The sequence below is a fragment of the Balaenoptera borealis genome, assembly GCF_965194805.1.
Source record: "Balaenoptera borealis genome assembly, chromosome: 1".
NCBI classification, from domain to species: Eukaryota; Metazoa; Chordata; class Mammalia; order Artiodactyla; family Balaenopteridae; genus Balaenoptera; species Balaenoptera borealis.
The window spans coordinates 48,109,370-48,126,917 of record NC_138860.1 but is presented as its reverse complement, the minus strand read 5'-3'; the positions used below and the strand labels follow the sequence as shown (position 1 = coordinate 48,126,917).

At 38.6% G+C, this 17,548-nt stretch overlaps 2 protein-coding genes and 1 long non-coding RNA gene across 6 annotated transcripts in view; 1 reads left to right on the top strand and 2 right to left on the bottom strand.

Moving 5' to 3' along the window:
* Window positions 1-7,977, top strand: part of DHX9 (DExH-box helicase 9) — a 66,829-nt gene extending 58,852 nt beyond the window's left edge. For all 4 annotated transcript variants that reach the window (XM_082401218.1, XM_082401220.1, XM_082401219.1 and 1 more), the window contains 8 exons: window positions 863-1,023; window positions 1,847-1,958; window positions 2,551-2,712; window positions 2,826-2,953; window positions 4,753-4,982; window positions 5,159-5,274; window positions 6,009-6,209; window positions 7,353-7,977. In XM_082401218.1, the coding sequence (XP_082257344.1) occupies window positions 863-1,023; window positions 1,847-1,958; window positions 2,551-2,712; window positions 2,826-2,953; window positions 4,753-4,982; window positions 5,159-5,274; window positions 6,009-6,209; window positions 7,353-7,662 (1,420 nt within the window). In that variant the 3' untranslated portion in view covers window positions 7,663-7,977. The remainder of the gene's footprint in view (window positions 1-862; window positions 1,024-1,846; window positions 1,959-2,550; window positions 2,713-2,825; window positions 2,954-4,752; window positions 4,983-5,158; window positions 5,275-6,008; window positions 6,210-7,352) is intronic.
* On the bottom strand, window positions 3,795-4,620 carry LOC309633530. Its single transcript, XR_014247596.1, has 2 exons — window positions 4,512-4,620; window positions 3,795-4,401 (listed from the first exon to the last, which is right to left on the bottom strand). It is a non-coding gene; the product is annotated as an uncharacterized lncRNA (long non-coding RNA).
* A 140-nt stretch (window positions 7,978-8,117) lies between the features above and the next one.
* SHCBP1L (SHC binding and spindle associated 1 like) overlaps window positions 8,118-17,548 on the bottom strand; it is a 55,680-nt gene continuing 46,249 nt past the window's right edge. The window contains exon 11 of the mRNA XM_082401740.1: window positions 8,118-17,497. Coding sequence (XP_082257866.1) covers window positions 17,246-17,497 — 252 coding nt within the window. The 3' untranslated portion in view covers window positions 8,118-17,245. The remainder of the gene's footprint in view (window positions 17,498-17,548) is intronic.

Below are 17,548 nucleotides of genomic sequence, written 5' to 3'. Positions count from 1 at the left end.
GTCTTACCAGCAGTGTTGGAATTCACCTCTAAATGGTTCCTATGAATCTTCATTATAAGTAGTTTATATAGAATAAGCCTGAATTGGAAATGTAGAGACCTGGATTTGAATACTATTTGTGCCTAATGTATCACATAATCTTAAATATTTACACTCTTTAGGCCTTTATTTCCCCATTCTACAAAATGAGATTAAGTTACTTAACCTTTCTGTGTCTCTTTCCTCAGTTGAAAAAAGAAGGTAATGCAATACTAATCCCATAGGATTTGTTTGCGAATTAAATGAGTCAGTAATGGAAAATACTGAGAACAATACTTGGCACGTAGTAAACTCTCAGTAAATGTTAGCTATTATTATTATTGTTAATATTGATTTATATTAATAGTTTTTATTACTAAAATTTTAAAGGGTTAGATAATCTGTAAGATCCTGTCCAGTGGCACTAAATTTATACAGACCAGGAAGTGGGGGAAGAGGTGGCAGGGAAATATTAGTGTTAGCCTGCATCTCCCACAGAAGGTCTTGCTACCATTTTTAACCCATGTTTGTCAGCAGCCAGACCTGAAGAAGCCATGGGTGGGGGTAATAACATTAGAGATTTGGGATAATTTTTCATCCTCCTTCACTCAGCTGAAAATGGCTTCAAGCTATAAGGGTAAAGTCGTAAGCCACTACTCAACCACTTAAGAAGGTCTTGTCCAGAGAGTCTTTGTAGTAAATATAAAACGTTCTTTTGTAATTGTAAAAGGATGAGGGAAGGGCAGCTCTATATATTCCTGATTGTCTCTCTGCGACGTTTTTTGTTAAATAAACGTGTGTGTACACAAGAGAAGATGGTTATTTTATGCTTATTTTCTCTTAGACTCGAAACCCACATGACCCCAGAGATGTTCCGAACACCATTGCATGAAATTGCTTTGAGCATAAAACTTCTGCGTCTGGGAGGAATTGGCCAATTCCTGGCCAAGGCAATTGAACCTCCGCCTTTGGATGCTGTGATTGAAGCAGAGCACACACTTAGAGGTACCTACAAATACAGACCTGCCTAACACATGCTAGTTGTACCATCTGTCTTGTCCTAGCAAGTAACACTTAACAAATGAGTCAAGAAGAGGATCTAGTCCACAGGGCTGTGACAACAAAACTTCCAGTGTTGCTTAATATACTTAGTGTGGTCAGTGTATAAAATGAGCAACGTAAGGTAAGAAAGGGATGATGTGAGTCTTATTGGGGAAAAAATGGAGAAAAGGCACACGTTCTCTCTTAACCAGTGGTTAACGATCGGAACGTGAATTATTCATGATACCCACAGTGTTTCATGTACATTTCATAGAACATCTATTTGCATTTTCTTATCACATTTACAGAGGCAGTGTAGTATAGTGGAAAAAAATAAGGGCGTTGGAGTCCAGGGGGATCTGAATTTGAATTTTGAATCTCGCGCTCACCTGCTGTGTGAACTTCAGACTTTTATTCTCCAGATTTCATTTCTTTCTAGAAATTATCAACGGATGCTGTCAGACTTGTTAGAGCATGTAGCTGTTTATGCTGCTGTTACAGTTATTACTGTATTTATAGACTTCTCATGGACTGTACTCAGCTTTACAGCCTACAGGGCCTAATTCTAGTACCTTCTTCATGTTAGGTGCTCTAGAATTTGGTTTTGTTCTGTTTTTGAGTGAAGAGAATTGTTGGCTATGGGCATGGTGCTGGCAGTTGGCTTGACAGATGAGGAAAACTTAAGTGCAGTATCTGAACCTTAATCTATAAACAAATGTTTCATCTTTGCCTAGGTTAAAGGGGTGTTCATTACTGTTTCTGCTAACAAAGAAATATCTCCCCACAGAGCTTGATGCATTAGATACCAATGATGAGTTGACTCCTCTGGGACGAATCCTGGCTAAACTCCCCATTGAGCCTCGTCTTGGCAAAATGATGATAATGGGGTGTATTTTCTAGTAAGTGCTTTGTTTTATTGCTGATAGTTAAATGGTAAAACAGTTTTAGAATTTTATCCGCCTCCCAATAAAAACAGGATGGGCTCGAATAGAAGAAAAAACTAAATATTCTTCAGTAGAGAAGTGGCATACTTTAGATACTGAGAAAAGTGTGAAATGAGAAGAACAAACAGTTCCAGTGGATGGACACCTGGGCCCAACTTTCTGGGGGAAAGAGCACAGACTTCTCAAAAGAGAAGTGCAGTTAAGTAGGTTAAGTAGTTTTCCTTGAAAGAGAAAGATTAGGAAAACAGGTATATGTTATTAGAAGGTTTTGAAGATTAAGAGATTTTGTAAGATGAGGGAGAATGGGAAAGGAAAAATATAATACTTGGTCAGTTTATGGTAAATATGCTTCCATTAATATCAGAACTCTTTTTTTTTTTTTCCCTTTTTGCCTCTGGAGAGCAGCTGTAAAATTTTTTATGTTCAGCCAGTTTCAGTGCTATTAAAACAATATCATAGCCAATAAAGACTGACCCACAGTTGACAGTACTGCCCAAGTTGCTGGAACAAGAATGTGATCTAGACTGAATTTTCCTTTCTGTTTCAGTGTGGGAGATGCTGTTTGTACCATCTCTGCTGCCACCTGCTTTCCGGAGCCTTTCATCAGTGAAGGAAAGCGACTGGGTTATATCCATCGAAATTTTGCTGGAAACAGATTTTCTGATCATGTGGCCCTTTTATCAGTATTCCAAGCTTGGGATGATGCTAGGTATGGGCTTGAAAGAGGAGAGTTATAAGATTCTGGTGAACTGTCTCTAGTTTGTAATCTGTATCTAGTTCTTTAGGCTTTGGGAATGACTCTTAACAACCTATTTGTTTTAGAATGGGTGGAGAAGAAGCAGAGATACGTTTTTGTGAGCACAAAAGACTCAATATGGCTACACTTAGAATGACCTGGGAAGCCAAAGTTCAGCTCAAAGAGATTCTGATTAATTCTGGATTTCCAGAAGGTAAGATTCTCACATTCTTAAGACATATCTGAAGTAACCTTAATGTAATACATGCACATTGACAGTGCAGTATATTTTAGCTTCAAACATTAGACCCTTTGCTTTTTCTATGTTCCTGGCTATTTCTTAGTTCTTTGAACTCCGGTGATAATCAGTTTTTCACATTAATTCAGTCTTTTACAGGATGCAAAAGGTTATAATGTTCAAATTGTAATTTAGTACAGAGATGATTAATAGACCTTTTGAGAATTGTGCTACTTTGGGAGGACTTTTTGTTTTTGTTTTTACTAATTTTTATTGGAGTATAGGTGATTTACAATGTTGTGTTAGTTTCTGCTGTACAGCAGAGTGAATCAGTTATACACATACCCACTCTTTTAGATGGGAGGATTTTTTAAATCCATCCACTTGTGAAGAACACAGGTCTAGCTTTTAGCATCTTTTGAATGAACAGTTTGTTGAAATACCTCAAGTAGTGGTTTGTGAAGTGATTTATTAATTTGCCCATCTGTTCAGTTTTAGATATAAAGTAAACTCTACCATGTTAAATTTTAATTGGCTTTAAATAAGGTTTTAGTGGACAATTACAGAGGACTTTGATATCTGATATAGGAATAGTAATCCAGCTGTTCATTTCTTGTGTGAATTTGAACTATTGTACTTGTCTCCAATTAGATTAAGAGACAGAGTTATTTCCTGAAACATTGAAAATTGGAACACATAACCAGAAAGAGCTGTTTAGTTGAGAGAAGGTAGTTGGGCAGTATCTAGATAACTAAAGTAATTCTCTTCTGTTGTAAACTGACTAAATTTTTATTTTTATTTTTTTTTAATTTATTTATTTTGGCTGTTTTGGGTCTTCATTGCTGCACGCAGGCTTTCTCTAGCTGTGGCGAGTGGGGGCTACTCTTCTTTGCAGCGTGTGGGCTTCTCATTGCGGTGGCTTCTCTTGTTGCGGAGCACAGGCTCTAGGCGCACAGGCTTCAGTAGTTGTGGCTCGCAGGCTCTAGAGCTCAGGCTCAGTAGTTGTGGCGCATGGGTTTAGTTGCTCCGTGGCATGTGCGATCTTCCCGGATCAGGGCTCGAACCCATGTCCCCTGCATTGGCAGGCGGATTCTTAACTGCTGCGTCACCAGGGATTTCCCAATTCGTAGCTTTTTAATCAAAATCAAAGGAAAAGAGAAAAACATTTTTGTGTGATAGATTCTTCACAACAGTCCTGAGATACACATATTACTACCCCATTTTATAGATGAGGAAACTGACACAGAAGCTTAAGTTACGTGTCCAGACTCAATTAGGAAGTTTATAAGACTAGGATTCAGGTTTTTTAGAACAAAGTATATCCACTCTCTTACCATCATTACTTTCCATGTGCCTAAGGCATAGTTTGGGTGAAGACATCCGCCACCTTCTAGTGGGTTCCTCTTAAGTTGTCATTCCATCTTCTGTAGAAGGAACAGCTTTTTAAAAACAGCATATGGAACACTGTGGTCATATCAGTCTAGCTCTTATACTGAGAGTAGATGGTTATTGGGCGATTTTTTAAAATACTTACTCCAAGCTTATATTTTGTTGAGTCTGTATGAGAATATAGACATTTTAATTTTCTTATTGTGGCTACTCAGCAGAATTTCTCCTTGCACTTAATCTGAGTGCAAGAGTTATTTGAAAAAGGAGGGTGGAGGAGGAGTTAATTCTTCTAATTGTCATCTAATTCTGGTAAATACTTTTCATGCAATGTGAGGATTAACCAGATACCTGATTTTTTTTTTTTTTTTAAATCTTCCTCTTAACAGAGTGTTTATTGACACAAGTGTTTACTAACACTGGACCAGACAATAATCTGGATGTTGTTATCTCTCTCCTGGCCTTTGGCGTGTACCCCAATGTGTGCTATCATAAGGAAAAGAGAAAGATTCTCACCACTGAAGGGCGTAATGCGCTTATCCACAAGTCATCTGTTAATTGTCCTTTTAGCAGCCAAGACATGAAGTACCCATCTCCCTTCTTTGTTTTTGGTGAAAAGGTAAGAAAAGATTAGTTTAGAAAAGTTTACATTTAAAATCCAAATTATCTTTACTTATTAATGTGCAGTGGGAACATGAGTTTTAATTTTCAAAGCATAGTTCATTATCATTATGTGGTAGTTGATTGACAGTTGGAATGTCAACTATTTCTTCTTGCCTCTTTCTCTGTCTTCAGATTCGAACCCGGGCCATCTCTGCTAAAGGCATGACCTTAGTCACCCCCTTGCAGCTGCTTCTCTTTGCCTCCAAGAAAGTCCAATCTGATGGACAGATTGTGCTTGTAGATGACTGGTATGGATTTTCATATGTGAACTCAACTGAATTCTTAAATTGAAATGTAATGGGATTCAGCTGCTAATCTAACTTAATTTGTGAAACATGGCAAAATTTGATGGCACAAATGAGATGCTTTATAACACTGTCTTTTCTTGGCGAGTAGTATATCTTAGGAGTATGGTTCATAGTTGGTAGTAAAGTCTTAAATTGACTATACCAGCAGAAGCAGATGCATTAGGCATTGGAGCCGCATCCACTACCATGAATACTACACTAAGGAATTAGAGTCTAATTGGAGCTTGGGCACCTCTTTTTTCTGTATACTTTATAGTACTTAGAGACTAGTGGTGAGTGGGTAGTAAGCACTTGGCAGAAATTGATAGAATTTAACGAATGGTTAGTAGGCTCAGTTATAGTCTTAAAAACTTGCAAAACTAACAATCTTAGTGTCTTATTTCATTCTTTTGTTGGAGGCTGAGTGATCTGTATTGTTAAGAGTATTTTGCTCGATAGACTTTGTGGTTCACAACTCCTGCCAATAGCTAGCAGTGAATTTCAAGAAGTTGCCTTAGATGATTATTCTTCCTACCTGTGTTTGCCTAATTCTGGGGCCGTTACATTAGTTGAAAGTGTTGGTACTTGGAAAGAAGTTAAATTTGTCCCGTCACTTGCCATGTGTGAAATTGAAAGATAATAGTCTTTTTCTGTGTGTACCACCTCTCATTTTTAGTCATTTTTCTCTGTTTTAGGATCAGGCTGCAAATATCGCATGAAGCTGCTGCCTGTATCACTGCTCTCCGGGCAGCCATGGAGGCTCTGGTTGTTGAAGTAACCCAGCAGCCTGATATCATCAGCCAGTTGGACCCCGTTAATGAACATATGCTAAACACAATCCGCCAAATCTCTAGGCCCTCAGCTGCTGGCATCAGCCTTATGATTGGCAGTACACGGTGAGTACCACAGTAACTTCTCTTTGAACTAAGCAGAGTACAGTAATCTTACACTGGCCTACAATTTCCACAGTTAGTTAATAGAGGCCTTGTTACTTAAGTTACAGTTCTAGACAAATGCTGAATATGAAGTCTAGTTCTGGTTAGCACACTCAGAAAAAAGGGTGTTACTTTTGTGTTAATGATCTGTTACACCAGTGCGTGCTAGAGATAGAAAGGGATCTTAAAAGTACATATAGAGTCCAGGATAGGTCACATGACAGGAAAGTGAGAGACCCCAGACAGTCCTCTTCCCACAGTACTGCCTTGCCGTCTCCAAAGAAAAAATGATGAGGTGCTAAGTTCGTTCTTAGGTGAAAAGCATCTGGGTTTATCTTAGGGAAGTACAGGAACATGGGTATCTAAAAGTAAAGAAGTATGTAGTTCCTCTTAATTCTTAAAATGTTTTATCTGCTTCAGTTTTTTTCACCTTCAAAAAGTTTCTTTGCCCACAGCTTTTTCTTTGGAAATACTTGATGCCTGCAGAAAATGCAGAACAGTGAACTCCCATATAGTCTCTTAGGTTTCACTGACTGTCAGCATTTTGTGATACTTGCTTTCATATAAATATTACACACTTCTTTTGCTTAATCGTTTGTGGTGATTAAGTTGCATTTTACATCAGTATGCTTCATGTATCTTTTGAGAACATAGCATAAACAATACTAGTTCACACCCCAAAAATGTGTTACAATGACACTATCTAATATACAATTATTAAAATTTTTTTAGTCACTCAAAAATATTCTTTAATCTCCCCATCAAGATTCGCTTACTGCATTTGGTTATAAACTGTTATCTTAATGTATAGAAGTGCTGTGTGCTTTATGGATTCTGGCTTCCCATTTTGCCTATAACTGAGTTAACTACTTCTTTAAACTAATGAAACATAGTACTTAGGGTGTGCCACACTGTGTTAAGTGCTTTTCTGATATTAACTCATTTTAATATTTAATCTATCTATGATGTATTCAGTATTTGTGCATTTGGCTTCATTCCCTTTATGCATTAAATTTTCGAATGTGACTAAATGTTTATATTTTGTGACTAGTTGAGAAGTACTAAGGATGCTTTGCTAAAGTGGTGGTTTTGTGCTTTTGCTAGGTATGGAGATGGTCCACGTCCTCCCAAGATGGCTCGATATGACAATGGAAGTGGATATAGAAGGGGAGGTTCAAGTTATGGTGGTGGAGGCTATGGGGGTAGTGGAAGCTACGGTGGCAGTGGCTATGGTGGTGGCTCCAGCTCCTACTGGGGAGGCTATAGAGGGGGTTCCCGAGGTGGCTATGGAGGTGACTACAGAGGGTCTAGTGGAGGAGGCTACAGAGGATCTGGGGGATTCCAGCGAGGAGGTGGCAGAGGGGGCTATGGGAGTGGCTACTTTGGACAAGGAAGAGGAGGTGGTGGCTATTAAAGCTTGCTTATGTCAGTGCCTGTGCATAGACAGGTTAAAAAAAAGAAATGCATGCTACCCCTTTTCCCTAGTTTATGTGCTGCCAGTAAGTAAACCCATTCCACCCATTCTGTGGTTTGTTGTAGTTTAAGGAAACTAAACATATTAGGTATATTAGTGATTTTGTTTATATTATGTAAAATATCATGCTCTATTATAAAAGTACTACAGTTTGTATTTTTTCTTTAAGGAGTAAAGATTTGCCTTTAAAATTAACTTGATATTTTCTTGATTTTAGTTTAATACAATAGAAATAAAGTATTACATTGAATACTGGCTATGTAGTTAATTGTTGATCTTACACATTAGAAAAATTTTACAATGGCACTTAATTACATCTGTTAGTTTTAAACATTAGAGGAAAAACTGTACTTTGTTTCACAAGTATACCAATTGATGTTATTACTTACAGTAGTTAGAATAAATAGCCTTGAACTGCAGTTGTTATTCTTGCAGTAAATACTGGCCAGTACACAATTGACATGGGCCTCTGTATCTGAATAAAACTTTTGACCTAAGGCTGAACGTTTTTACTTTTTCCCAAGCTTTGTCTTTGAAAAATCTAAGACCAAGGTCAGCGTTCTCTTTTCTTAAATTAGTTTCCAGTGTAAAAATTATTTTAAAATTTTAATCAAAATTAAAAATTAATCTATGTAACCCTTGAATAAAGATTATATTTAGGCAAAGAAGCTTCACCAATGCAGAAAGTTTAGATATTTGACAAGTAACTCTACATTAACATGTATTTCAAAGGATATTTGTTAAGCTGGTTTATTTTAGTGGAAATGTTTATACGCTTATAACACTTTATAGTTTCCAATGAATTTTCACATTTCTAATTTCAGAAATAGCACAGTATAGTAGAGATTACAAAGTTTTTGGATGAGACGGGACTGAGCTCATATCTTAATACTGCTGACACGTGAATGATCTTGGGCAACTTATATTTTGTGTTAATGTCCTTTTCAAAATCCTCTTCTCATTATACATACGTTCTTTAGATCACCTTTAGCAGTTACTGTTGATAAGCTGATTAGTCCAGTTTACAGACTCTCAAATCTATATCTCCAACTGAGATTTTCTTTCTGAGCATCAGACCTATGTAAACAACTACTTACTGGACATACATTTCTGTCCAGAAATAAAAAAACTTAAGTACTATACAAACTGAAGAAAACCCCCTAACTCATCCTATGCTGTATATACTCTGTTCACTGTTCAACTGGTTTTTGTTTGTTTGTTTAAACACAGATAGGAGTTTCAGCCAAAGCCATAAATATCACCACATCTAGTCAATTCTTCTTCCAGAACACCTTCCAGTTGTGCTGTTCTAAACGAGCTGCCTGTGTTCTATTCAGGCTATCATTAACTTGTATGTACACTGATGCAGCCTCTTAACTGATCTTCCTGCTTGTTTAGTCCTGCCTGTCTACAGTCCATTCTCCACACTGCAGTTAGATTAACATTCCCATACAAATCTAAGGTCACCACCACGCCCCTCTTTGCTTAAGCCAGTGGTTCCCATTGCCTTTGGGATAAAGGCTAAGCGCCCTTCTTATCCCCTCACTCCTACCCTACACTCAGTTCCTTTCAGTAGCCACACCGAATTTCCAGCCTCGATCAATGGCTTTCTTGTGTCCTTTGCACATGTTGTGAAAACTCCATAAAACGTATAAATTTAGTAATTCCTCACCTGACTGATACGTATTCCTCCAACTTCTTCAACTAGAAATGGGAAATCAAAAATGGCCAGAAGAGGTATCAAATTACATTCTCTGAAGCTTGAAAGAACCACTCAGGGAGGCATAGTTTAAACTCAGAAAATTCTAAATTCTACCTCAGAATTTAGGTAGAAACCTAAGGCAGTTGCTATGCAGATTTCTAGAACTCTTCTCTCTGCAGCTGTGTCCTATATTCTGCCCCACAAATTTTAACTACCCTCCTCAAACTCCAGTGTCTGTCTTTTAACTCATTGAGACTGCTCTTCTCTGCTTGTTCCTTTCTCCCTCTGTCATGATCCAGAGTGCCTCCACACAAAGTCAGGCTGGTCTTAGGCTCATCTAATTTCTTCCCTTATTTTGGGGATCACAGTTCTACGTTGCCTATCATCCAATGTCTGAAAGCAGTTGACTCATATATATAATATTTTGTTGTCATTTCAACAATCTTCACACCATCTTCATCAACCAGGAGTAAATTCCATCTTAAGAAGCCACTTTCTTTGCTCATCCATAAGAAGCAGCTCCTCTGTTCAAGTTTTATCATGAGATCGCAGCAATCCAGTCACATCTTCAGGCTCCACTTCTAGTTCTCTTGCTGTTTTCACCACATCTGCAGTTACTTCCTCCACTGAAGTCTTGAAACCTTCAAAGTCATCCATGAGGGTTGGAATGAACTTCTTCCAAACTCTTGTTAGTGTTGATATTTTGGCCTCTTCCCATGAATCACAAATGTTTTTTTATATATATAAATTTATTTATTTATTTTTTTGGCTGCATTGGGTCTTCGTTGCTGCGCGCGGGCTTTCTCCAGTTGCGGTGAGTGGGGGCCGCTCTTTGTTGCGGTGTGCAGGCTTCTCATTGCAGTTGGCTTCTCTGTTGCGGAGCACAGGCTCTAGGCTCACGGGCTTCGGTAGTTGTGGCTTGTGGGCTCTAGAGCGCAGGCTCAGTAGTTGTGGCGCACGAGCTTAGTTGCTCCGTGGCATGTGGGATCTTACCGGACCAGGGCTTGAACCCGCGTCCCCTGCATTGGCAGGCGGACTCTTAACCACGGCGCCACCAGGTAAGTCCCACAAATGTTCTTAATGGCGTCTAGATTGGTGAATCCTTTCCAGAAGGATACCAACTTATTTTGCCCAGGTCCGTCAGAGGAATCACTATCTGTAAGACTTGTTGAAATTACTCCTTGATCTGTGGTCTGGAGAATGGATGTTGTGTTAGCAGACATGAAAACAATATTAACTTTTCGCACATCTCCATCAGAGATCTTGGGTGCCCAGGTGCATTGTCAGTGAGCAGTAGTATTTTGAAAGGAATCTTTTTCTGAGCAGTAGGTCTCAAAACATTCAGTAGACCATTGTAAACAGATGTGCTATCATCCAGGCTTTGTTCTGTTTTTAGAGCACAGGCAAAGTAGATTTAGCATAATTGTTAAGGGCCCTAGGATTTGCAGAATGGTAGATGAGCATGTCTTCAACTGCATTATCCCCTAACAAAAGAGTTAGTCCTTTGAAGCTTTGAAGCCAGGCATTGGCTCCTCCTCTAGCATCTTCCTCCAACATAAGGCTGTTCTTTCTACATTGAAAGTCTTGTTCAGCGTAGCCACCCTCATTATCTTAGCTAGACTTCTGGATAACTTGCTGCAGCTTCTATGTCAGCAGTTGCTGCTTCACCTTGCACTCTTACAGAGACGGCTACTTTTCTTAAACCTCATGAACCAACCTCTGCTAGATTCAAACTTTTCTTTAGCTTTCTCACCTCTCTCAATCTTCGTAGAATTGAAGAGAGTTAGAGCCTTGCTGTTGATTAGGCTTTGGTTTGAGGGAATGTGGCTGCTTTGATCTTCTATCAAGACCAGTAAACTCTCCTTAGCAGTGAGACTGTTCCATGCATTCATTGGAGTAGCACTTTTAATTTCCTTCAAGAACTTTATCTTGGGGCTTCCCTGGTGGCGCAGTGGTTAAGAATCCGCCTGCCAATGCAGGGGACATGGATTCGAGCCCTGGTTCAGGAAGATCCCACATGCTGCGGAGCAACTAAGCCCGTGCGCCACAACTACTGAGCCTGCGCTCTAGAGCCCTCGAGCCACAACTACTGAAGCCCATGAGCCTAGAGCCCGTGCTCTACAACAAGAGAAGCCACTGCAATGAGAAGCCCGCGCACTGCAACGAACAGTAGCCCCCGCTCGCCGCAACTAAAGAAAGCCCGTGCGCAGCAACGAAGACCCAATGCAGCCAAAACTTAATTTTAAAAATTAAAAAAAAAAAGCCCTCCCATTGAATACACTCATGTGTTAAGTAATTTATTTTAAAAAAGAACTTTACATTCACAACTTGGCTAACTGGCGCTGGAGGCCTAGCTTTCAGCCTCTTTTGGTTTTTGACATGCCTTATTCACTAAGCTTAATCATTTCTAGCTTTTGATTTAAAGTGAGACATGTGACTCTTCCTTTCACTTGAACACTTAGAGGCAGGCCATTTTAGGCTTATTAATTGCCCTCATTTCAATATTGTGCTTCAGAGAATAGGTTAGGCCCAAGGAGAAGGGAAAGAGAGGGGAATGGCCCATCAGTGGAGCATTTATCAGTTCAGTTATTGAACTCATTTATCAGTTCACCATCTTTTATGGGCATGGTTTGTGGTGCTCTAAAACAATTAGAACAGAAACATAAAGATCACTGATCACAGATCTCCATAACAAATATAATAATAATGAAAAAGTTTGAAGTATTTCGCGGCTTACCAAAATGTGACACAGAGACATGAAGTGAGCAAATGCTTTTGGAAAATGGTGGCAGTAGACTTGTTTGATGCAGATTTGCTACAAACCTTCAATTTGTATAAAACCCATCTGTGAAGTGTGTTAAAGCTAAGCGCAATGAAAGGAGGTATGCCCGCACTATTGAATCTCTCAAAATTAACTGATTGAGGTCACCTGAATTTATCAGACTACTTTAGTGATAATTTAACTTTTAAGAATCTATTTCCTAGGAACTAATTAGGGTGACCAGATGTTCCCAGTTTACCCAGACTGGTTTTCTGAGACATGGGAAATGCTAAAACAAAGAAAGTTGTAGGCAAACTAGGATGAGTTGGTCACATTAACCTTAATGGGGGAATCCTTCAGAAATTTCAAGACTTTGAAATTGCATATTTCTTTCAAACATAGAAATAAATTTAGGGTAAAGGCAACAAAGGATTTGGCTACAAATCCAGTATTTTAATGTTTCTCAACTGTTAAACCTGTATAATACTTTTCATGTTAACCTGTAAAAATGTGAAATATATACTTGGTGGTTATTTTTAATACTATAGTAATTTTAACTTAAATAATTGAAAATTTTAGCTCTTTTTAAAATAACAGGAAGCATAAGAGGCTTAGGTTAACCTGCTGACCTAAACAAAATCTAAGTTTTAGGGCATTAGTAGTTGTTCTAAGCATTTCCAAATAAACCTAGTATTCTAATGATACCTGCCAATGGCTTCAGAATTTTATTAGGAAATAAAGTAAATTTATCTGTGCAACTGCAAAATCTGAAAAATATCAAATTACAAAAAAACACATGGCATAATGTTTAGTATTAAAATAATGATATAAAGTTGCCTGAATTTTCTACAGAACAAATCAGAGTATTCTGTAGACAAAGCAACACATTTTGTTAAAAGCTGTTTTAGGCCTCAATTGAGTAGTAATAAAGAATATGTAAAAGGAAACTTAAATACTATCTAGTTCAGTTGGCTTAAGCTTTTGGGGACTGAGAGCCTCCTTTGAGAGTGTGAACGTTACGGACTCTCTCCAGCAAAGGGCATGTACACATAGTTTTTTACTTAAAATTTCAGGTAGTTCACAGACTCTTGGAGCCTGTACTTCAGTTTAAGAATGGCTGATTTGATTCAATCACTGAAAATGTAGTATATTTGTATGATTTTCTCATTTTCTACTTTAATACTTTGGAAGAATTAGACCCCTGTCATCAAGTTTATTGCTTTCTGATTATAACGTTAAATCTATAAGATAACATGCATCTTGGGTGTCTCACAAAGAATAGTAACTTGCTCCTATTTTTTTTTTTTTTTTGGCCATGCCGGGCAGCATGTGGGATCTTAGTTCCCTGACGAGGGATTGAACCCATGCCCCCTGCAGTGGAAGCACAGATTCTTAACCTCTGAACCACCAGGGAAGTGCTCCTATTATATTAGCAACTTCTCTGTACCTTGTGCTGCTGAGGAGTGCCTCAGTCCCTTGGTTTGTAGCCACCTGCCACTTTCACTGCTTCTAATAAACTGACAAGAGGCTCTAGCATTATAGTTCCCATTCTTTTCTTCAGTTGAGACTTTACCATAGCTGCTACTGGCATTGCAGTGGAGCAAAGGAAATCTCCACTCCTACTGCCAGTTCCTTACAAAAAGGCAGAAAGGGGTTCTAATTCATCCCTTTTCATTCCACACCAAGGCCACTCTTCTAATCTTGATTTGTCCAGTCCTCACCTCCAGAATCCTAACATTTCCATCCCCAGCAACTGTGATGAAATATCCTTAAAAGTCCTAGATTGTAAATCTCATTTCAGTCTTTTGCATAAGCAGAGACCCATTGGTCTCTTTTAAAACTGTCAGCAGTTACTACTTGGAATGCACAGTACAGTGGGGAATATAATGGTTACTAAGACCCAATGCCTATACTATAAAATTACTGTCCAGTAGGCAAGCCAGATATGTGCACAAATGGGAAGGACAGAGCAGAAATACAGAACCACCTCTTCTTTAGACTCTAAATTAGAATCTCTTATTTTATTTTTATACATCTTTATTGGAGTATAATTGCCTCACAATGCTGCGTTAGTTTCTGTTGTACAACAAAGTGAATCAGCCATATGCATACATGTATCCCCATATCCCCTCTCTCTTGCGTCTCCCTCCCACCCTCCCTATCCCACCCCTCTAGGTCGTTGCAAAGCATGGAGCTGATCTCCCTGTGCTGTGCCGCTGCTTCCCACCAACTATCTATTTTGCATGTGGTAGTGTATATATGTCCATGCCACTCTCTCACTTCGTCCCAGCTCCCCACTCGCCCCCCCCCGCCCCCTCACCCCGTCCTCAAGTACATTCTCTATGTCTGTGTCTTTATTCCTGCCCTGCCACCAGGTTCATCAGTACCACTTTTTTTAAATTCCATATATATGCATTAGCATATGGTATTTGTTTTTCTCCTTCTGACTTACTTCACTCTGTATGACAGAGGTCCATCCACCTCACTACAAATAACTCAATTTCATTTCTTTTTATGGCTGAGTAATATTCCATTGTACATATATGCCACATCTTCTTTATCCATTCATCTGTCGATGGGACATTTAGGTTGCTTCCGTGTCCTGGCTATTGTAAATAGTGCTGCAGTGAACATTGTGGTGCATGTTTCTTTTTGAATTATGGTTTTCTCAGGGCATATGCCATTGTTCTAAATTAGAATCTCTTTTAAATGTATAAAAGCTATGCATTGGTTGGTCCTGGTGGAGGAAACTTCTTAAATCCCATTTGAGGAGTAGAATTAGGATTTGTCTTCCCTTGACCTAGAAAATTGGTTAAGACAAGTGGTAAGCAGAATAATGGCTCCTCAAAGATGTCCACATGCTAATTCCCAGAGCCTGTGAATGCATATCTTACATGGCAAAAGGGACTCTGCAGATGTAATTCAAGTTAAGGACCTTGAGATGGGGAAATTATCCTGGATTATCCAAGTGGGCTCAATCTAATCATGAGTCCCTAAAAGTGGAAGGGAGGGGGCAGAAGAGTTGGCTCAGAGAGATAAGACTGAAGACGAGGCAGAAGAAATTAAAAGCAGAAAAAGGACTCAATCCATTGTTGCTGGCTTTGAAGATGGAGGAAGGAGGACGTAACCCAAATGCAGTTGGTCACCAGAAGCTGGGAACAGCCCTCAGCTGACAACCATCAAGAAAACAGTCCTACAACTGCAAGGAACTGAATTCTGCCAACAACCCAAATGAGCAAGGAAACAAATCCTCCCCTAAAGCCTCCAGAAAGAAACAAACCCCTGTCAACACTGATTTTAGGCTGGTGGGACCCATGCCAAAACTGCAACCTACAGAACTGTTTGATGATAAATTGGTGATGTTTAAACCTCTAAATTTGTGGTAGTTCGTTATGATGGAGAGAAAAATATAAGGGTGGGAGGGTGAAGGAGGGAGAAAAATAACTTTATCAAAGTTCAGATTTCTTAGAAAATCTTAAAAATGCTTTGTGCATGCTTTAGAGATATGAGAATAGGAGAAAAAAAACAAAAAAACAAAAAAACCCCTGTATTCTGAATGGGCCTGGGGAAAAAAGTAATTGGTTGGAAACGAATGGCAGCAACAGAAAGGAGGCAAGTAACCAATGAATGAGAAGTTTGCTCATGTGAGGCTATTGCTTTCTGCTTACTCAAAAGAGCCTATCTTTGTCCATCACATACTCTTCCTAAAGCCAAAAACAGGGAAGTAGAGGAAGAGGATTGTGAAGGAAAATCCCCACTTTTACAGCTTATCAAATTCATTATAGGGAGATTGTTCTTGTTAAGGCCTCCTCCCTGGAATTATATGTCACCTGGCTAAGAAGACCTTGTGTTTAAAAAAAAAAAAGCTATTCAATGAAACACTGAAGAACAGCTACTATACTTTATTCAACTCTCAGCCTCAAGAGATTCTCTATAGCAACACAGGGTCACCTTTGCTAAGTTACAGATAACACAAAAGTATTGAATAAAAGTCAAATTGTGGAAGGAAAGATTAGGGGCTGAAGCCTGAGTGCTTATTTCCTTTTACATCCTAAGGTCAATGTAAGCTAAGCTTTGTGAAAAAGACCAGTTTCTTACAAAACGAACACCCTATTTTAGAGGACACATGGCCATCCAATTTAAAGATTATATTTCCTAGCTTCATTTGCAGTTAGATGTAGCCATGTGATCAGATTCTAGCTGGAGAGAGGCATGAAACTTGAAATCATGTGTGTGACTTTGCGGGAGAAATACATTTCTTTGTTTTTTGCCTCTCTTATTTTGAATTTTCTTGTTTCCTATAGTTAAGCCTAAACATAGTGCTATCTTGTCTTATTCCAGTTACCTGCACAGATAAATGGGAATGAATCAGATATTGGCCATAAACTTTTTTTTTTTTCCAAGTCTCTACATAAAACACCTAAAGCTTCTTATTGGACTAAGACTACATAAAACAATATTTAAAACCACATTTGTTGGGGCTTCCCTGGTGGCGCAGTGGTTGAGAATCTGCCTGCCAATGCAGGGGACACGGGTTCGAGCCCTGGTCTGGGAAGATCCCACATGCTGCGGAGCAACTAGGCCCGTGAGCCACAACTACTGAGCCTGCGCGTCTGGAGCCTGTGCTCCGCAACAAGAAAGGCCGCGACAGTGAGAGGCCCGCACACCGCGATGAAGAGTGGCCCCCACTCGCCACAACTAGAGAAAGCCCTTGCACAGAAACGAAGACCCAACACAGCCATAAATTAATTAATTAATTAATTAAAAAAAAAAACACCACATTTGTTTTTAGAATTAGTTATGATGGTGTTACCATATACTAAAAATATACTAAATACCACTGAATTATATACTTTAAAAGTGTGAATTTTATGATATGTGAATTATATCTCAAACTTATTTAAAAAAACATGTTAAAATGAATCATTCAGTGAAAGAGCATTAAATATTTAAATTTTTAAATTAAGTTTCAAATTTAATTAAAACTACCATTTCTGTGGGATACAAGAATTATTTATTAAATATCTGAAACATAAAACTTTAACATAGATCCAGATGCTTTAACTTGTTACTATTCTGATATCCCCCTTTAAGTTTGCTTCTATTTTATTATTATTCATTTCCAGATTCAGATTTTGCATTACTTTGGAGAGCATATTATCATCTTTTTTATCTCCTGAAGCAGCCCCTTTGCTGAGGGCTTCTTCTGCTACAATAAAAAACTGTTCAGTTGGTTGAAGAATGCTTACTCCATAGCCATTGTTGTTGTAAATATGATTATTGGTCATCTTCAACTTGGGTGCTGGAAGAACCTGTTAAATTATTCAAGGAAATTAGTTTTTCAATTTCTATAAAAATAAAAT